This window comes from Ricinus communis, chromosome 1, assembly GCF_019578655.1.
Source record: "Ricinus communis isolate WT05 ecotype wild-type chromosome 1, ASM1957865v1, whole genome shotgun sequence".
NCBI lineage: Eukaryota > Viridiplantae > Streptophyta > Magnoliopsida > Malpighiales > Euphorbiaceae > Ricinus > Ricinus communis.
Genome location: NC_063256.1, coordinates 26162 through 47987, shown reverse-complemented (window position 1 = coordinate 47987; position 21826 = coordinate 26162). Strand labels below are relative to the sequence as shown.

Genomic DNA, 21826 nt, shown 5'->3' with positions numbered 1-21826 from the left:
AATGTGAGTCATCAATTAAATAAAACAACAATATAGAATTAAATTGGTCCATATCTTGAATTTTCTTTTTCTTTTCTACCAGAAGATAGCTTTCTCTAATGCCAAGACATCATAATCAGCTTGCTCGTCCATCATTCTTAAGAAATTGCAGAAGCATTTCTTTCTCTCTAATTCCTTATACAAAGCACTTACGCATCTTTAATTCGAAACTGCACTCCGTCGAGGTTCTTTCTTCCTCTAATTCCTTGTGCATTTTTTATTCGAGACTGCACTCCATCGAAGTTGTTTATTGAACAGTATGAGCTCCATTAAAGCTGGAAGTATCAATACTTTGCAACTTATCACCATGTACCTGATGAGCAATGGAAATTCTCTTATCTGCTATTAAATCAACCCCTGCAGTAGAAATATTTCAGAGATAAACAACTCGACATCTTCTTTTCAGCCTCAGAATTCTTGAGCTTTTGATGTAAAACAAATTCAAGAACAAATTTCTTTTTTTTTTTTGCTTTTCAACCCTTCAACCAAAACAGATTCAGTAACTGGTGCAGAAATAGTCTCAACATTCACAAGATTCTATCTCAAAAAGCTTCATTTGAAGACACGAGACCTTTAAAGTATTCATCCTACAACAACACCTGAGACTCAAGACCTTGATAGAAGAGGTGAGTATGAAATCATCCTGCGATTTAAACTCAAAATCGAAACCATTCAACTTTAAAACAAAAAATGATTGTGCAACAGATGATGATAAAATGTGAATGGAAATCAATAATTTGATGGAGCAGCAACTTTATAATAATGTGCAGACAGCGAAAAGATAATGTGCTCGATGATTGATTGAGACAATTCTGATAGACGAGCTTCCACTCGACATTTGAATCGATTTTACTATTAGTTTTGCTTCAGATTTGTTCCTTTGAAAGAGATTAAAAATTGTTCTTCTTATTCTTTAGAAACCCTAAAACCCAATTTGAGGAGATAAGGAAGAAGATAGCAAGTCCTAAGGGTTTTCGAGTTTTGATTTTTTTTTTTTTTTCGAATTGTAGAAACCCTAACGCTGCATTTTGTTTACTGATGATTGCTGACTCACATTCTTTTCTTAAAAAAATAGACACAGATTGCCACATATGTGTGCCCAGCCCCCCGAAAAGTGTTATTGAAAATATTTTGAGAGTATGGATTCAGTTTTGCACTTTTTGAAATAATTTGCTAATTTTATTAAAGATATGAAATTTCAGAATTCATTTAGTAATTAGATTTTTTCTATTTTAATTTTACATTTTAAAACGGAACTGACATAATATAAGAATTTAGGAGGAGGAAGCGCTCTTTGTGACAATAGAAGATAGAGCTATGCCTTTTGAAGCTGCTATGGCACGGATTTTGTAAGATGGAGAAAAAATTCCATAATAAAAACCATCTAAAGAGCAATTCGCTGCTCAGAAATGAAGACTGAAAGAAAGGTAGGAGGATTGAGAAGAACGTGTTGGCACAATGCCTTAATTTATAATTGAGGTTCAAACAAAGGATAATAGATAAGACAAGAAATCCAATGTGGCGTCAGATAGATAAGGAAAAAGAAGAATGAGAAAATAAAGGAAAGAAAGAGAGATATTGATGGGAGATGACGTGTGAAGATAGTGCTAGAAATACATAAGAATCAATTCTGCCCTGCTCAACAGAACAGAAGCAAAACCTTATTTTACTGGTGAGGTCAAAAAAGAAAACAGCTCTCCGTTTCTCACCACCACTTAGGTTCTTTCTCTCTCTCCCTCTCCCTCTCCCTCTCCTACGATTTTTATGTTTTATAACTAAACATACTATGATTTAGCTTTTCATTCTTGCGTGCTTCTTGTTTATTTCCCTAAACCAAGAGCTTTCTTTTGTCTAATTTCAATTTTCAATTTTCTTTTTTCTTTTTTCTCTTTTTCTTCCCTGTTATTTCTAAATTTAATAATTATCTCCTTCTTCTGGATATATTATTGCTATTGCAACCGTAAACCGCTGCTTTTTCTCCTTTTCTTTTTGGTTGCACCGACAATTAGCCTCAGATAATTGATTCAAGACTTAGATAAATATTTGTTTTGGGATAAGCAAAGGGTCAGAGGAAGATCTGTAAATATACACGACTTGCTTTTTTGTTGAAATGCCTTCCTATTCATTTTCCTCTTTCAGGAATTATTTTGATTAATATAGTTCCTCCAAGTAAATCTGAATAAGGAACTTTTAAGAAAACAAGGTCGCCCGCTGGTTCTTCATAATCATTTTACCCTTTCCTGTATATCATGCAGGGCTATTTTATCTTGCAGATTCCAGTGCTTCTTATTTTCTCATAATATTACGCCTTCCATTTTTCTAAATTGCTGCCTTTTCACCCCCAATTCTTCCGAATCTTTTTGTTGTTTTTTTTTTAAACAATCAAATCTGTAATCACCAATCATTTTGTTACATCGCAACTGTGATATAAATAAAAGCTTATTTCGTGAGAGGTTAAATTTTCCATACGTTTCTTGGGAGTTTCTGTGCTCATCTGCAGGATTTTTTTTTTTCCTTTTGTTATGGGCCTTTTTGGCGTACCTAACCTCTTTCTCTCATATCTGGTATTTACTTATATTGAACAGGATAAATATTTAGAGTATAAATTTTAGAATATTTATCCTTTTTTTGCTTTAACAATTGGAAGATCTGTCCTGGAATTATGTTTTTAAGCATGCGCATGTTTTTCTTTTGAAATTTCTTGATCTCTATGTATCATGTTTTGGAGGTGAAAGGTGAATCAATTACTTTCTAGGTATGCTGGACGGAATATCTTAAGAAATTATAGTCAAACTAAAACCACAGTGCCTCCTTTTTGAAAACCAGATTCATATAAGGCTGAAGCATGATGTATCTTAATCTGCAACTTTTTAAAGTAGTTGCTTGAACTACCATGAATTGTTACTTTATAACTGCATGCAAATCCCAACATCAAATTATACAAACTGGACTCCTGATAGATTGTATTAATAATTTTAGCACGTCTCAGTGGATTGATTGCTGCAGGTTTTTATTTTACTCTGGTCTAGTAAATTAAGGCATGTTACCCAGATGGCTGCTGTTGATTTTTATTTTATGGTCTGAATGAAGTAATGAAATCTGATGTTGCTATTTTCACCGTATGTATATTCCGATACCGATACGGATTTCTGAGTTTCTTACTCTTACAGCAGAACTTGTAAACTGAATGCAGGACTATCGGACTGTCATTTTATGGATAAGATAGAACCTGGCAAGGATACTCCAGAGGAAGTGACAAGGGAGTCGCTTATTGCTATCTCTTACTCCGTGCCAGACAAGACTCTTGCCTCAAAGCTCTTGTCAGAAAATTTGGAAAGTAAGAAGCTTGTTAAAGTCGATTGTGATGAAGCAGACAACTATAGGTCGGAGCTGCTGTCCATATCCAATTCGCCGTCCCTGGATATCCAAGGGCTGCCAGTTACAATTAGTTAGCTTGGAATGCAGGTGCTGAATTGCAGCTACCCTTCAATCTTTCGTTTTGTTTTCTTGTTGCGGGGGGGGGGGGGAGGGAGGAAATGTTTTGGCTTTCCTGGTGGGAAGACCTTGTGTAATGGCTGGCTACTTGTAATATATTCGGACATTCTGGTGTGGTTTAAATAACAGTTGAAATGATACATGTCGTGTGGACTTGTAATTCTATTGCTATCCGTATGTGGTTCAAGGCAGCTGGCTGTTGGTAAAGAAAGGTCTTAAATGTCAAAAGGCCTAAAAACATGGGCTTGGGTTTCTAGGATAGCGAATGTGTGTTTTTAGGAGCTCAGGTCAAGCAGAGTATTAGTGATATTCTTATTAATTTTTAGAACTAGATTATGATGATGACAGATGATTCAATTCAAGCTATTAATCACCAAATTTTGGTGATTCTTGACCAGATTACGGCGATCAATAAAATTTATATGATTGGTCGTTCAATGAAACTACTGGTAAATTCTAATCATTATAAATATTTAAATAATTTACTTTTATATTTTATTCTAAAATAGTTATTTAGGATGATTTAAAAATTAAAATAGAAATTATAATATATTGCATTGTAGATATTCTTTAATACAAGTAAATATCGTAATAAGATAATTATGTTGCAGTATGTATTTGTGTAGATTAATTAGGATGTGCTTGTCCATGGGGGATGTTTGGATTGGTTCGGAGTAGATGTGCTCCCGAACAAATTCTTGATCTTGAGACTGGGTTCAATCAAAATCAGCAAATTTGCAAAAGGCAAACATGATCCAGAGAAGGATCTGAGCAACCTTGAAGCTACTTTCTGTTGTAACTTTAGCAGACATTTTCCAATGGCATTTCAGTGCCATATGTGGTGTGTCTAGGAACCACTACTTCTTCAGTCAGGACACTCCACCGTATAAACCACCCCATTATTTTCATTTTGTAATAATATCAATATTTTAATCTTGAAATAATTCAATGTGAATTAGTAAAGTCCCATAAAAGACCAAACTATCATGTAAAACACTATTTATACTAGCAACCGACCTTTTCTTTTATATATATATATATATATACATCTTTTATTTAGCTATACACAATCAAAATCGAAATTAATCGTTGAGAGTTTCCTGAATAGGAAATTTAATAACCGAGACATTATTATTCAATCGGTAATTACTACTTTTATCATTATTACAAATAAAAATAATATTACATCTATAATTCTACGAGATAAATAAATATTATATATACATCTAGGTGTGTTTTAATTGTTTAGAAAATAAATTAATGACATCTCATTTGTTATTTGATGCTACTTCTATACGTGGTAAATACAATCCAAATGCTGTATACAATTGTTCCTTTAACATGATTAATAAAGTTTAGAAAAAAGCTTATTTTTATAACAAGATTATTATATATTTCTTGAACGTTACAAATTATATTTATTAATTATTTTTAATGAAAGATGTATTTAATTTTATTATTAAAAATTACTCATTTTTCTTTTTAAATATATTTCTTTTGTTTTCTAATAATTTCAATTTAAGTTGCATATAACTACCCAGGTTTGGAGGAACAATCATCTTGCTTTCAAAAGGAGATGGATGATTCTATGCTTATAATATATACTTTTTCATTCACTTCATTATGAACGAGATACATCATAGTAAATATTGGATGTACGGTTTACTCATTTTGTTTGCTTAGCGGGTTTAAGTTATATATAAGACTCACTGTTTATCCAAATCAACGTCAAGCCGATTATCTTAATACGTGCCACCAAAAGTAATGACTTCAATGACTGAAGAAAGTCCTCTAGTAATATCAGGCCCAGGCATTTGACATATAAAGACTCAGCGACACCTACGCCTTACATATTAACACCGATGTTCTGGAGCAGTACAAAATCACAACAAAATCGTTCTATCATTTCTATTTAACTTGCATATAACTTTTGATAGCCACGGATTATAAATAACACAAACAAAAATCTTAAAACAATTGATCTAAATTTCTTGATTATTTTTAGGAGAAGCATCAATTCCACTTTAAGAGGGACTCCATTTCATATAAAAGGAGAATCCTGAAGGGTATTAATCTCCTATCATTAGAAAGTGTGATTTAAAAGTTGGCCCATAAGGACAGATAGGGGTAAATATCAATTGGTTCGGTCCGGTTTAATTTTATCAAAAAAAATCAAATAATCAATCATTTAATTTTATTTATAAAATTTAATCGAATTATTATGAATAATTTAACAAAAAAAGTTTAATTCTAAGAGAATGTTTGCTTCAGAAATTTGATACAGCTAATGATTGTTTCTTACTGAACAACTATATTAATTTATTTGGTAAGAACTTAAGAAATAACAACTGATAGCTAATTTAGTCTCAATTAGCTGTTGATTGTATTTGTTATATTTTAAAGCTTTTTCTTATTAGTTGATAGTTGATTTGATTATTTTTAGCTAATTTACTAATATAAAATAATAAAAATAAAAATAAATACTCTAAATCAATTATTGAAAAGAATATATGATGGCTGCACGTATGCAAAAATCATCTAATGTTCTTGATGTTGAGTCATGGGATTCTAGTTTTGGAGACAAAGTTGTAGTTTGAATCTAATTTTAAAAAGTTTAAAAGAATTAGCTGAATTGGTAAATAAGTGTATAATTATGGATTTATTCTCTAGAAATTAAGCCATATTATTTTCTTTGTCGTTCATTTAATTTATTGTTTTTGAAAAAATAGGTGTATATATTGTTATAGCATGAAATGCGTTTTGGTGTGAAAATGTAAGATATTATTAAAAACCATGCAAAAGAAGAAAAAAAGCAATACTTGGGGGATATAATTTTAGACGATAGAGAAGGGAGATTGAAGAAAAGTTGTGGGTAGTGAAAAGGTAAGAGAAATCTGAGTTGAAAGTGTGAATTAGGAGGATTATGATGCATCTTTTAGGGCCAATAAACAAGTTTTGACAAAACGACAAGTGAACAGATATAGGCCGGCAACCTTTCCCTATATTTTAACCTGTAATTAAAACCATTCCATTCCCATACTAATTTCCATAATCAAATATATACATACTCATTTCACACAGTCTTCTCTTTCTCTTCTTCTTTTATTCTATAATATCTTCATGCCTAAGGTTCAATAGTTTTTACCTTTTATTCAATTTCTCAGTTGTTATTACCTTTTTCTCACATTACAACTATTATCATATCTTTTCTTTCCTTTTATTCTCAATGTTAAATTTTATCTTTTATTCAATTTCTCAGTTGTTATTTGGCTTTTTCTAACAAAGTTGCTCTGTTTTAAGTTGTAATTTTCCTTTTCTAACCGATTTTCATTTGTATTATTAACAAAAAAGAAAAAGAAAAAAAAGGAAAACTCTTTACTCTCACTCCCACACTTCCCATATAAATATACATGTGAGCAGAGAGGGAGTCTCAGGATCTGCAGAGAGAGAGAGAGAGAGAATTTGGGTGTAAAATCAGGTTTTTGGTATTATAAAAAGGAAAAGAAAAGAAGGTGGTAGCAGCAAAGGAAAGCTATGGAGATGGGTTTCGTGTGGGTGGTCCTGATATGGATATCGGGGGGTTTTTGGTGCTTGAAATGGATTCTAAAGAGAGTAAATTGCTGGCTCTATGAAAACCAACTCGGGGAAATGCAGTATTCCCTGCCTCCAGGCGATTTGGGGTGGCCTTTCATTGGTAATATGTGGTCCTTTCTTAGAGCTTTCAAGTCCAACGACCCTGATTCTTTCATGCGCAACTTCACTGCCAGGTTTTCTTCTCTTCTCTTTTGTGTGTTTTTCTTTTTTAAGCATAAGAACTCAACTGGTTAACATAACCATATATGGAGCTTAGTCATAAACAATTGAAATGATGGTATTGAAATCAGTAGAGAGAGAGACATGGAATGGAAAGAGGTGAGTGAATCAGTGCATTGGCAGCAATCGGAAGACGTCACGGCGTTGGTGTCTGTGTGAGGGAGAGAGAGGTGGCCCTTTTATTTTTATTTACTTTTGTCATTCATAATTCATTTCCACTGCATTTTATTGTTTTTCTTTTCTTTTCCTTCTAAAACGCTTTTGGTTTTTATTAGAGAAAGAAAAAAGAAAAGAAAAGGAAATTGTTCCATCCAGACTATTTCTGCTGGAACAGTCCAATACGCACCGTCTCTTCCTATGACTGTTTTATTAGAAGCTGACAAATAATTGTACGCCCATCTATGCACTCTCTGGGAACCCACCAACCCCTGGTTTTATGTGTCAGTCATCAATTCTTTCTCATTTTCAGCCATCAATAAAAAATAATAAACTTCTTCTACTATTCTCATTCTGTTTTTCATCTGTAAAATAATAAAATTCATTTGCCAAGGTAGGATGTCTTTTTTTTTTTTAATATGATGATGACGATGATGATGACGATGATCTGGCAGTTTAGTTGTATGTAACCTGGCATGTTATTGGCGAGACAGAGATTAAAACTCCAAATATAGTGCTAAATGAATATGGAAAAATATTATCTTTTTCAGCCTGTAGCTTTAGTGTGTTTGTAGAGGTCGGCTTGTTAATATCTTAATGCCATGACAAAATTGCAATTGTTGTTTCTTTCATTTTATTTTTCAGATAATTACATACACTGTGTGTTTTTATTTGTTCGAGTTTATGTAAATTCACGAGTGAAGTATGGTGGTTTGTCAAATCATGAACCTCTTCGCAAAACACAAACAAGGATTATCTATCTCAATTTTGATTAGTGGACTCTCAACCAAATTTTGACATTAAAGATTTTGTGGTGCACATCGATACAACATGTTAAATTCTTCTCCTCTTTACCAAAAGAAAAAGAAAAAGAAATTCTTTTTGTTTGGAATGATTAAGGAGCAGGAAGTAGCAAAAACAAGATATGAAATGAATGGTTATCATAATCATACATACTGTGTCGAATTATTACTTCATAATTATCCGAGGGCCTATGCCCACCCTCTCCATCTTTGCCTCTTTTTTATTGGGCGGGCTTTGTTTACAAACAGCTTATTATCAATTCAATAACAACAATGCTGCAGATACGGTAGTGGTGGAATATACAAGGCCTTCATGTTTGGGAAGCCCAGTGTGTTGGTAACAACATCAGAAGCATGCAAAAGGGTATTAACAGATGACGACGCTTTTAAGCCTGGTTGGCCAAGCTCCACCACGGAGCTCATTGGCAAGAAATCATTCATTGGTATTTCGTACGAAGAGCACAAGCGTCTTCGCAGGCTCACAGCCTCTCCTGTCAATGGACATGAAGCTCTTTCCGTCTACATGCACTACATTGAAGATAATGTCAAATCTGCCTTGGAAAAATGGTCCACTATGGGAGAGATCCAGTTCTTGACTCAACTCAGAAAACTTACTTTCAGGATCATTATGTATATCTTCCTTAGCTCCGAGAGTCACTCCGTCATGGAGGCTTTGGAGAGGGAATATACCACTCTTAACTATGGGGTCAGAGCCATGGCCATTAATCTTCCTGGATTTGCTTACTATAAAGCGCTCAAGGTCACGCTCTTTCTTTTTACGTACATGCATTCTTTTCTCTCTTTAAAAAAACTTTATGCACCAGTAGTAATATATATGACCTATTCAATATTGCATTCTTCTTCTCTTTGTTGAAAAATTAATTGGATAATTTCAGGCGCGCAAAAACCTTGTCGCTGTACTACAATTTGTAGTGGATGCGCGAAGAAATCAGAAGAAGGGCGCAGAGCCTAATTCATCAAAGAAGAAAGACATGATGGACGCTCTTTTGGATGTTGAAGATGAAAAGGGTAGAAAATTGAGCGATGAAGAAATCGTTGATGTTCTGTTAATGTACTTGAATGCAGGCCATGAATCTTCTGGCCATATCACTATGTGGGCTACTGTTTTCCTTCAGGAGCACCCTGAATTTCTCCAAAAAGCCAGGGTACACTTTATCAAATTTTATTCATACTGACATATTTAATTACTATATTCTTTTAAATTTGACTCAATAACTTGATTATATCACAGCAAGAACAAGAGGAGATCATAAAAAGGAGGCCACCGACGCAAAAAGGATTGACGCTTAAAGAAGTCCGAGACATGGAATATCTTTCTAAGGTAATATCTATATGTATGTATATATAATCGGCCTGCCATATATTCATCAGTTTTGACTGAATCCTTCCTTGGCTCAAATTCTGTAGGTCATTGATGAAACTCTTCGTTTGATAACCTTCTCGCTTGTAGTTTTCCGAGAGGCAAAAACAAATGTCAATATAAGCGGTACGTGAGTTCATGCTCTGCATTTCTTTTCCTCTCAGTTTGATATACGCGTGAAGAGGGTTTTCAATTCTCTTCTCTATAAGTCATATCCTAATTAAATGCCATAAAATTCGCAAGAAAAAAAGCACAAGCACAAGCAATCAACCAAAATAACTCTCTTAATTTTCTTACTAATATGAAATCGGTTTGGAATTCAGGATATGTCATTCCCAAGGGTTGGAAGATTCTAGTCTGGTTCAGAAGTGTTCACTTGGATCCTGAAATATACCCAAATCCAAGGGAATTCAATCCTTCCAGATGGGATGTAAGTAGAATAATAATAATTCTAATTTAAACATTAATTAGGTTTTAATAGGCTATTAACATATGTGATCATGCTTGAATTTGGATACAGAATCATACAGCGAAGGCAGGAACTTTCCTTCCGTTTGGAGCAGGAAGTAGGATGTGCCCTGGAAATGATCTAGCCAAACTCGAAATTGCTATTTTTCTGCATCATTTTCTGCTGAATTATGAGTCAGTATTCCTCTGCTGGATCGTCCAGATGTGACTTGAAGTAGTTATGCTACTGAATCAACTTTCATTTTTGACTTGCTTTTTCTCATGTTACAGGCTAGAACGTCTCAATCCTGGAAGCTCAATGATGTACTTGCCTCATTCAAGACCAAAAGACAACTGCTTGGCAAGAATCAAGAAAATTCCTTCTGCATGAGAACATTGCTGGTCCTTGAAGAAAAATAAAATAATGATTTACTATATATCTATCTATATAAATGTATGATCATATGCTTAAAATATGATTTGATTAACCACAGCCAATATAATATATAGAGAGAGTATCTTCACATGGATGGAATTAAGGCATTTGTAGTCTTTGCTTTATGAAAATATCAATTAATGCAGATTCAACAGATTGACAAGCAAAGTTTGTTTGACCAGGGACCATCACATCTCTCTTTAATATTTACATCAGAATAACCATATATAATATTTCACATACATTTCTCTAGATATAAAATGACTAAGAGAAGGATATTAGTAAGACAATGAGGAGAAGTAAGCGGAAGACCTTTCAAAGAAAAAAAAGTCAGCCGCTTAACAGTACTGTGTATCTAATCTATCTATATATTCTTAACCAACAATAAACAAAGAAAGAAAGAAAAAAAAAAAAGACGCATCAGCTATGGACGAGGAGGAACAGCCTGCTGCAGCGTATTTCCGGTGCCCAATTTCGATGGAGGTGATGGAATATCCCGTGACAATCTCAAACTGAGCGGAAGAAAATATATTGAGAGATGGTTCTTCAGTTTACAAAGAAGAACATTTTCCCAACTAATACCTACCATGCAGATGCATAACTTCGATATCACATTCACCCCTAACTACAACCTCACGCAGTCTCTCATTCTTGCTTTGGCTTAATATAGGAACAAGGAAAATGTCCCTGATGCTATTGCTCAACCACCACCATCCTGATCACGGCACACCATCCACTCTTCCTGCTCCTTCAACTTAACTATATTAGATCCAGCGGAGCTGAGGTCATTGTACGCCTTCTCCACCAATTAATCCTGGTCGACGTACTTTTTAATCATGTATTGATTGAAACATGTATGTACTGAATAGCTTTAGTAGAATTTGGTTATTATTATTCTCCTGGTCCATTTTATATCTGGTTAATCTTCTAAGTTCCTCACGTATTGTAATTAGAAATGTGCTGAAAAGAAGAGAGAAGAAAGAAAAAGAAAAAGAGGAAAAACATGCCATTATCTAGGTTTTTTCTTGATAACAGTTTGATTTCATTGTACATTAGCTTTCATTCCGATATCTAGCCATATTGAACTATTTTATTTCATCCCTTGGTTTCCAACTATCCGACAGTTCCTGAGCTACCCTAGAATCACCAAATTAATCTTATTTAAGCTCAGTAGAGACAGATGTTTATAGCTTAGCAGTGGCACATCCAGGCAAGTTGAAACGAGCACGAAGCTTTAGATCTTCCCATTCTCCATCATCCACTTTGGAGAAGTATTGCTCAACCTTACTGTCGCAGACGAGGCCCAATTTCGGAGGTTCCCACTGAGCAATGGACACAGGTAAGTAGACAACAATTAGAAAAGATGAGAAAAGAAGGAAAGCATACCCATTGGCTCTTTTGTTTGAGAAATTCATAGTGGTTAAATGATCTAATCCAAAAAGAAAAAAGAAGAAAATAGTGTGCCTGTACCTTTGGATTCTTATCCTTATCTAACAATATAGCTCTGCAACCCTGCATTAGAGAGTGAGGTGCAAAGTGTAATTAGGAAGAAAAAAAGAAATGGAAAAAGAGGAGATAATAAGTAATGTTAGACTTGGCTAAAAACCTCAAAAAAATCATTGCTAAGTTTTCCTCGCATGACATGGCAAACCATTCTATACTCGCGAACAAGGCATTGACCAACACCTTGAAGCCTTCCTTCTCTAATCTGGAGTCACAGAAGGAAAAATCAACTATCAATTTGCAACAACTTGGTAAATCCAATTGAGTTCCATGATGACAATCTCCAATCATAGTAATTTATCATAAAAATAGCGAAAAGAGATTATGGACTTCTAATTTTCTTCCAAGTTCTAATTTTGCCATTAACATGTAACTTGCTATGCTTTTCCGTTCTTTTTTCTTTTTTAATATTATACGCCATTCCTTATGCATTATTAACTTCATGCACATGCTGTTCATGTTCATTTAAAGAAAAATAAGTGCAAATCACGCAACAGATATAATGAGTCCTAGCATTGAACATAACCACCTCAAGCAAACATTTGTCAAGATCAAGTCACTAGCAGTCCCTCAATTTTCACCATTATCATTCAATTTCAATTTGCATCATAAAAACCAGTAAACTTCGCTCAATGTAGCTCCTTTAACCCAAAAATTATCAATTATGCAATATTTAAAAAACTTTTCTATCTAAAGCAATGGCCATTAATATTTGAGAAAACGTATAAATATGTCACCTAACGAAAAAAAATGTATTGCCATGTCTGCTTGGTCAACATACCAGATACTGACAGAAGTGATAGTTATTGTAATGTCAATCAAAGTTTAGTGGTTCTGTGATAAAATTAAAATTGAAAAACAATGGTTAAATAATGATTAAAGTGCAAGGACTGCCAGTGAAAATTAAAGGCAGCAGCGTTTGTAGCTGAACTAGAAGAGCCGATCACCTACCTATAGCTGGAGTTGCCGTTCATATCAAACTGACAGCCCACTAATAGTGGCACTTAAGCTGGCACAAGATTACATAGATGTCCTTATTTTGAGGAAAAATTATAGCATGGATCGAGTTTTCCATGTCAGCATCTGATATTGAATGATGATCCAATAAAGTAATAGCATGTGGAAAAGTGGATGGTTAGTGTTCTTTTAGTGAAGAGTTAGTGGTTTTTTTTTTTGTTTTTTTATATTCTATTCTTTTATATGTTAGTTTTTTTATTAGATTGTCTGCCATGTCAAATGTTGACATAGAAAACCTGATCGATAATATATACTCAACTTTGAGGGGCCTTAAAGTGGGATACTCTCTAAACATATGTCTTAGCATAAAAGCACATATGGACTCTTAAATCTTTCATAGTTTTGCCATTATAGACTTCAAATGGGCTCTTTTTGGAGAAGATTTTTGCACAAGCCATAGGAGGGGAAGATCAATGTACTTCAAAGGTTTGGGTAATTCTTCAATAAGGGAAGATTTCCTCAGTTTTCCTTTGTTGAAAGATAATTATATTAGATTTTATTAGTTTGTGTTTGATAATCATTAGCTAAACATATTTTGGGTGTTTAGCTATACTTTCATGAGTGTATTGAACTTTTAGTGATTAAAAACATCCAAACTTTATTCTTGTTTATAAATCTTATTAAATTTTGAATCATTGATTGGTCCTATATTATTTATTAGGTGATTATACAAGAATCAGGTTATAAACACATAATCCCTACTCTAATCATTGCTCTCTTAGATAAGAATTTGAGCCGAGTACATTGGGTTGTTTTGAATTGAATAGTTACATGATGTCTTATTACTATGCCATTTAATTAATTAATTACCATAGATCAAGCGTTAATTAATTAATTGGAAATTAAAAATCAGTTGCCATCCAAACAAACTTCCCTAGGCATCGCGAAAATACCATCATCTTGATCTTAGGCTTACACTAATCATCTAATAACTAATACATGATTGATAAACTAGCTAAATCTGTTAAAGATTCCTAATGTTCTATAGTAATTTCCTATTTAGCTGTTACAAGTGATTCTTAGGATCACTAAGTTTTCCTTAATTGTTTTTCTTAATATTTTACTGCTTAATTTGTTATTTTAGTTATTATAGGTAATGCTTAGGATATTCCTTATATAAGTTTCCTTAATTATTTGCCCGACAGTTTTGAAAGTAGTAATGCTTTTGGAGGAAGGATATCTCTTCTTACCACACCAACTGCATGTACAAAATCCGGTCTTGTCTTAGAGCTAACTTCAGAGGTATCGTATCAGCTAAAAGCGGAAAGCCACCAACATCAGTCAAGCAAGCAAGAGGTTTAAATTATGGCAAGCAAGGTTTAAGAGTCAGAGGCTAGTATACCCTCTCTTGTAACTATTTAAACGTGATTTTATTATGAAATAAAACAAGTAGGAATTTCATCAAGGTTGTGAACTCCTAAAGTTGAGAGATCCTTGGATTCTCTCCAATGAGCTCTTAGTTTTAATTCAATGTAGGTTGAAAAGGTAGAAATTCCAGCAAACACTATTTATCTTCTTTCGATCTCGTGGTGAATTATAGACCTGTAACCCGATTCTAAACACAGGGTCATAATGACACCCTTTCTCATTCATACTGCTATTGATCATTATTGCATTCATTAGATTTAGTTCAATATTAAATTTCTTTAAACTAATTTCATCATTCATTTTGAGTAAAGTGTTTAGGATTGGTTATTTTATGTTTAGTTTAGTAAAAAGCAATTAAGTTATGAATTTTAACCACCACAAGCTAACGATCAACCAGAGGCGTAGAATTATCATTAGCTATTAATGATTCGTGCGCCTATGAGCTATATTAAAATTTGTGCATCAAAGATGCATGCAAGCGTGTTTTTAAATGCACAGGCACACACATTATCAAAGTGAGATTGAATAAAAAAAATCACACAATAAAGCTAACAAGACTCCTAACACATGCATAAAATCATAAACTAGATATCAAATCTTTTAATTCTAAAATAAAATACTTGCACAAACATATACTTAGCATATTTCTAAATTCATAATAAAAACTAAACAAAGAAACACATTCAAAGGACATAAAACCATCACTTATAGACTTAAAACCCTAGTAAATAACTATAATTCCATAAGACAACTACTCATATTAAGTTCAACATAGTTGTCTTGTTGTTCAATTTGTTTGTCAAATTCCTAAATTTCTTCATGGTCACTTTCAATTTTCTTTTCTATCTTCTTTAAAATCAATCTCTTCCTCGCCTCTAAGTACTAGACGAGTATTAGCCCTCTTTGCTTTTTGAGCTAACCCTCATTCACTATTATTTTGATTTCTTGAAGTAAAAAGGTCCAATATTAGCAAGGAACAACTTACCATCAAGGGCCCAATTTTAATTATAAGCGAAAAAGAAAATTTAGGCAACTTCAGTAAGGCACGTCTTTTTTACGCCTCACCACCTCCTCTAAGTGCACGCCTTAGTGTCTTAGTGAAGTTGCTCACCTCTAAAACTATCTGCCCTAAAGGCTTGAGCTTGAGGCGCATCTTTAACAACTATGCATGCAAGGTGTTCAGACTTCATATGCTCAATACTATTTTAGTGCGTCACACATACTAAGACAATTCACGGCTCTAAAGTGCTTAATTTCCACTTTTATATTGATAAATTGGAGCAACAACATACAATCAGAGACGTGTTAAAGCGCCCTTACTGATCTAAGAGAAATTTTAAGACTTGTTGGAGAAGCCTTCTTCAGTAACTGAATTGTCGTAGAGATCCAAGCATCTGCCTTATTTTTCATGGCCTCCCTCTCCTGCATAATATCAAGAATGAGAATGATGAAATCATATATATGACTACACAAGTCACCAAAAGTGAAAAAACGAAAAAGGTTGTTAGCTAATTCCATAATAAGCATTCAATATATAAATAAAGAATAGACTTGAGACCATTTCTGTTCCAAATAAAGTCAATCCAGATCAGCAACTCACAAGGGCTGATATAATATCTTCAACAGATCTTTGAGAAAAACATCTATCAATGGCATGCAACCTGAAAGCAAGTAATCATTGTAAATTATTTAAGTGGACTCTTTGCATGCATATATGCGTGGAAAATGCTTAGAATTATTTGACAAACCCAAAAAAAGGTTATGAGGGTGACTTAAAAGAAATGAAAGAGCTCATGATAATCATTGCACAAGATGACACTATAAAAAACTGATTTAGAAATTAAACACCAATGAAAATTATTCATGTCTTTTATCGCACAACACTTTCATCAAAGATAGATTTTCCATTATAATTGGAAAAGCTATTTCATAGTTAATGTTACAGCATGTATATAGGATAAGGTTGTAAACCCTAAATAGGAGTCCTCCTTGTATAATATTCCTATCATGTTTAGGAGTTTTCTTACTCGTATATATATATGTGTCTTTAGTGTAAATAAAGTATTTGATTTTATTCCCTCAAATCTGTGATTACAGTTAATGTTGTTAAAAGTATTGAACTAAAACTTCTATCTTATTCCCAATAGGTTTAAAATCTTATTTTATTATTAATCATTTAATTTAAATGGTTATAAGATCTTATCTAATCCTGCTAATTTTAATATTCCATGGTTAGTATTTATTTTATCTCCTTAATCCAAATAGCTTAGAATTTTATAATTTATTGATAAATAACTATTAAGAAGTAAATGGCCAAATTGACTCATGCCAGAACATAAAAATAAAAAAAACAAAGGGCTTATAAGTAAATTTGCATCTCATCCCCTTCTTCATACTTAAATATATGTTATAAATATTCATGAAAAGATTAATTGGACTGCATAATCGATGCATTTAAAAAGATATAGCTCTTTGGTTGAGAATTAAAAAGAAAAAGAAGCAAAATTGCACATGCCAATCCAAAATAATTATAGCAATCATTGACTACTCAAGCAAATGGAAGAGAAACAGATGTATGGTTCATACTAACCAGCGATAAGCGCTTTGCTCTTTCAAATATGGTTGCTGACAGTATCCATCAATAATGGATGAAATGATGTCTGGATCACTTGAATCTATTTTATGCAATGCTTCTTCTAACAAATACAACTTCTGTAGATCAAGGAAAACACGTTAAGAAAAATCAATAAACAATGCAAGTATTTCATCAAATGATTGAGCTACTAAATCTAAACATCTAATGCATAGAGCAAAATGACAGGGCAGAAATACTAACTGAACTCGAACTTTAATGTTAGGATATGGATTGCTAGAATTATAGAAATATCATTTTTGCGAGCAAGAACGACTTAGTCTTTCGAATTCACAGGGCAAAACTTCCTACTTAATCATACTTATATGGGCATTAGCATGTTTTCGGTAATTATCCACATATCAGTTCACTATCTATTGAACTCCTGCTTATCCCGTAATCCATGAAATTGCACGTGCAATTGTGATATTTCATCATGTATGAACTTTTAAAATGAACTCAATTTAAGTTTAAGTTTAAAAGATTGAAGTCGTGGTATGCAGGTGCTAAGGATTCTTATAACGTTTGCCATATTGATTAACCTAAAACCCATGAACAACCTATCCTCAAGTCACACAGAATGTTAGTCATAGACTCGCATTAAGCTAGCACCATATATCATCATAACAATGTTGATGTCAGTTCCCTGCAATCCAACAAAAACATATGGACAGGATGTACAAATCCATGAAATTGCAGGATTAGTCTTCCATCAATTATAAACTTCTGTATACCAATTTCAACATTTAGAAGCTTCACATCATTGTAAGTAGATGCTAACGATTCTTATAATTTTGATCATAATGATTCAACATGAATGCCATGAACAGCTTATCTTTGGATGACATAGAATAATACAGTTAAAGTATCATATTGGCTCAAGTGTAACCAGCCTCACATGTCATGAAAAATTTGATACCAATGTCAATTCGCAATGTGTCAACGAAATAATACCGAGACAAGTTTAGACACAAAAAAAAAAAAAGAACTTAGCGTTATGAACACAGAGCTTCAGCATATTTGAGACATTTTCAATTCAAAGATATTACTGTTGATGGGACAAAGTGAGTTGCAAGTCCACATGTGAGCATTTCAGCACCATCCAATCTAGCACCTGTAAGTCCAAGATATTCTCCTGCCCAAAAAATATAGAACAATGAGCGAAGTGCAGAAATGAAATCCAATTCTATAGTTTTACATCAAAACAAGATAAATGCAGAGTGCTAATTGAAAGAGATAATAATTAATGGTCAGATATCCTTAAGGTTGGCTTAAGGCCATACTTAGGTAATTAAATAATAATTTAATTAGATGAGAACTAATCAATTTGTTTGTGATTTCTTGAGCCTTGGTTTAGTTGATTAAAATTTGAGAGAATTTAATCAATGCTAATGGATAACTTGGATCATATAATGACTTAGAACTTATAGGTAATTGGGTGATTGAGTGGGAATAAGTTTAATTTTCTAGCATCTTCATTATAATTGTTAGTTGTTTCAGTTAAATCTTTTGCTTTAGACTATTGTTAATTCTAAAATTAATCCTTTTAGGTTTAATTTATAGTTAAAATACAAAATTTGAGCCTTAAACCAAAAAAAAAGAAAAAAGATAGGTGGACAGATTGTTAATCCCCATGAAAATGATACTCTACTCATTCTATATTACTTGTGGACACCATGCACTTGCGGATTTTTCCCAACACCAAACATGAAAATAGATCTGGCAAAACAACATTTTCCAAAAATACTGAAAAAAAAACGTGGAAGAAATATATTTAAAATATAGTGGTATGTAAATATGCATTAAAAATATAGAGAATATACAAAACTATTAGTTATATATTAATATATTATTTGTTCAAATATAAGTTACCACCAACAAGTATTGAGAAGGATAAAATAAAGAACAACAATAAATCAAGTTTTGAAGAACAAAAGAAAATGAGTGCCTACAAGTTCCTTACCAATAACTAACACGAAAGGCTTTTTCAAGTTCATTTTTTTTTTTTATTTAGTTTTTTCTAAGTTAAGAGAATGCATTTTCAAATCGAAAACAGGTTTATAATTTTAATGAATTACGAAAATGGACTCAAAATATTTCAAAAATATTTCTTGGAGAAGAAGTCTAAGAAACATTTCCAAAACGCGGAAACATCAATTGAGTGGAGCTTCCAAGCATCATAGTATTTATTATATTAAAATTTTATCTTTTAATTTAGAAAAAGAAAAAAGGTTTGGTGGGTTCAAGTAATATGGTGGTAATTACTATAAGATTTGGGACAAGTACAAATAATAAAAATGAAACTTCAATTCGGTTTAAAGCGAGTATATATAGTATAGAATTAAGTGGTTTCGAGTAGCCCTTAATGGTGGGTGCCTTATCCTCTGCCATTAATAAAAAGGACCAAACCCAAAATTAACAAACTAACTATGAAACCAGATGTTATCTCTACTTGCTAGGATTTCAGATTTACAAAATCCATTTTGGATATATTAGCTTGTTTAAGGTCCATAAATGATAAAAATTGCTTACCAAAGAATCCAGGAAGTCTTGACAAAAAATAAGAGGCACCTACATCAGGAAAAAGCCCTAGAGCTGTTTCAGGCATTGCAAAGACCTGCAAAATTTCCACAAAAACACATGTTAGCGGAGAAAGTAGAAAGATTAACTTAGAAAGCATGCAAGACATGAGTTTCAGCTTCAGTGAAGACTTCTATGACTTCATATCACCAAGTTGTCTGGACTCAACAAAAATTAATTGTAGGTACAATAATACAATTGTTCACTTGATCACTTCTTAGCAGTAAGAGAAATTCTCGATTGTTCAAACCTGAACTAAAGAGAGATAACTACCGAATTCTCAGTTGCAACGCGGAATCTTCCATGCATTGAAGCTCCAGCACCGCCTCCCATGACAATTCCGTTAAGGATTGAGACCTGTATGATAATCAGAAAATACATTACTGAAGTTATTGGGTGTGTGAAATAATATTAAAAATAGGGCTACCTGGGGTTTAGTGTAAGTCGCCATCACATAGTTCAAAATGAATTCCTTTTCAAAGAACTTGGCACCTAATCTCCAATTACCTGATGCATGCAATGGAAATGAGTTCTTTTAGATTCTAAACCAGCTAAGTTCCTCTAAATCTTGGAAACAAGATTCTTCACATCCAAGGGAGAACCAAGCATCTTCATAATCAAAGGTGACTAGTGGTTTGAACAGAAAAGGAAAATGGGAAATCAACTGCATAAGGAAAGTTAAATATGTCCAAAGACATGACAAGGCTTTCCAACTAAAGCAAGATTTTGGATGATCAGTGTTCTGAATGTGAAGAAACAGGAGAAACAGTTGATAAAGAAATAAAAGAAAAGCATTGAGACCTTCACGTATATCACGAACCACAGCAGAAACATCACCACCAGCACAAAATGCTCTGCCATTTCCCTACATGAAAACAGCCAGTAATAGTCAAATAAATTTGTCTTGCAGCTGGCACAAGCAAATGTAAATTGGCTCCATATATAAAGAAATAAAAATTACATAGTACAAAAAAGATGAGACTGGATTTGTGTATAGGGTCATAATTCGGGACCTTGAGAACAAGGAATTTGACATTAGGATCCTCCTCGTAAGCAAGAAAAAGGTCCAGCAGCCGAGAAATCTATAATGAAAAGCATAAATAGTGTTACTAAACAAAACTCCTGTTGAACAAAAGCTTAAGAATGAGTGGATTAAAATAGGAGAGCAATATACCATTTTAAAGGAAAGAGCATTCAACTGTTTAGGTCTGTTTAATATCAAGGTTCTTGCAAACAAGTTCTCCTCTACCAAAACCTGTAATTAATAAATAAATATAAATTGATGGAAATGAAAAGCATCGGTAGGCTTGCTGAATAAACTCAATGAAGAAAAAACCAAAGTAGCTTTGAAATAAATAAATAAATAATACATAAAATGATTTAACAGTGTTGAAGTTGAGAAAGAGAAACATGGCATATAACTTCACACGATTTCAACCAAAATATAAACAGCATAAAAGCGGAGGTTTCGATTTAATTGAGAAATTATACAAAACTTCCCAGCCCAATACATGAAGCAAAAGAAGGCGATCATATTTGTGTATGTAGGGGAACAAACCTGCTCATTCTGGCCTTCTGCTGAGGTGGGAGAAGCCATCGATTACGGGTCTCTGTTCCCAATTTCCGACGGCAACAATTACATTACCTATATTTTTCTTAAAATGCAAAATCCACATTTAAGGCTTGAACTTTACTTATTTTAGCTATTGAACCTCCCATTTTGCAATCATTCCCTATTCAACCTTCAACAATTGAATTTGATTTTATTAAGTCCTCATTTAACAATCGGTCCATATTATATATATATATATATATATATATATATATATATATATATATGAAAGTGTTTTAGAGTTTTAATGATATATTTCTATATATAAAATGGTAAAAATATATGATTTTACCTCACTTAGACTTAATTGTTTATTTTCATGTAATATTAGCCAAAAGAGAATAATATAGAGCTAAATACTCGAAAAAAAGCTTAATTGGACATGTTCGTATCAAGGCTCAAGATTAAGACGCATGGACTGCTAATTACAAGGTCCAAGAAATATTTTAGTCATTTTATATAATTATTAGTATTTATATTAAGAGTTATTTATGGGATAACATTTGGCGGAGATAAAGATACTTAAAGTCTTATCTAGTAAATA

At 33.0% G+C, this 21826-nt stretch overlaps 2 protein-coding genes and 1 long non-coding RNA gene across 4 annotated transcripts; 2 read left to right on the top strand and 1 right to left on the bottom strand.

Moving 5' to 3' along the window:
- The first annotated feature begins 7 nt into the window (after positions 1 to 7).
- On the top strand, positions 8 to 3705 carry LOC8266688. 2 transcript variants are annotated; one of them, XR_007216691.1, is made up of 3 exons: positions 8 to 665; positions 1318 to 1758; positions 3233 to 3705. It is a non-coding gene; the product is annotated as an uncharacterized LOC8266688 (long non-coding RNA). The 2 variants fall into 2 exon arrangements; XR_007216690.1 differs by lacking the exon at positions 8 to 665 and having other exon boundaries at positions 714 to 1758.
- A 3125-nt stretch (positions 3706 to 6830) lies between these two features.
- LOC8266689 (ent-kaurenoic acid oxidase 2) lies at positions 6831 to 10660 on the top strand. The gene is made up of 8 exons (XM_002526478.3): positions 6831 to 7301; positions 8589 to 9066; positions 9203 to 9472; positions 9559 to 9648; positions 9735 to 9813; positions 10011 to 10117; positions 10208 to 10329; positions 10426 to 10660. The coding sequence occupies exons 1-8, from the start codon at positions 7069 to 7071 to the stop codon at positions 10523 to 10525; spliced, it is 1479 nt and encodes a 492-aa protein (XP_002526524.2). The 5' UTR covers positions 6831 to 7068; the 3' UTR covers positions 10526 to 10660.
- An 891-nt stretch (positions 10661 to 11551) lies between these two features.
- LOC8266690 (3-hydroxyisobutyryl-CoA hydrolase 1) lies at positions 11552 to 21380 on the bottom strand. Its single transcript, XM_002526479.4, has 14 exons — positions 21229 to 21380; positions 20845 to 20925; positions 20684 to 20752; positions 20472 to 20535; positions 20098 to 20177; positions 19944 to 20027; positions 19623 to 19707; positions 18140 to 18225; positions 17049 to 17170; positions 16059 to 16119; positions 15779 to 15880; positions 12177 to 12278; positions 12041 to 12082; positions 11552 to 11892 (listed from the first exon to the last, which is right to left on the bottom strand). The coding sequence occupies exons 1-14, from the start codon at positions 21265 to 21267 to the stop codon at positions 11755 to 11757; spliced, it is 1155 nt and encodes a 384-aa protein (XP_002526525.2). The 5' UTR covers positions 21268 to 21380; the 3' UTR covers positions 11552 to 11754.
- Positions 21381 to 21826: the final 446 nt, after the last annotated feature.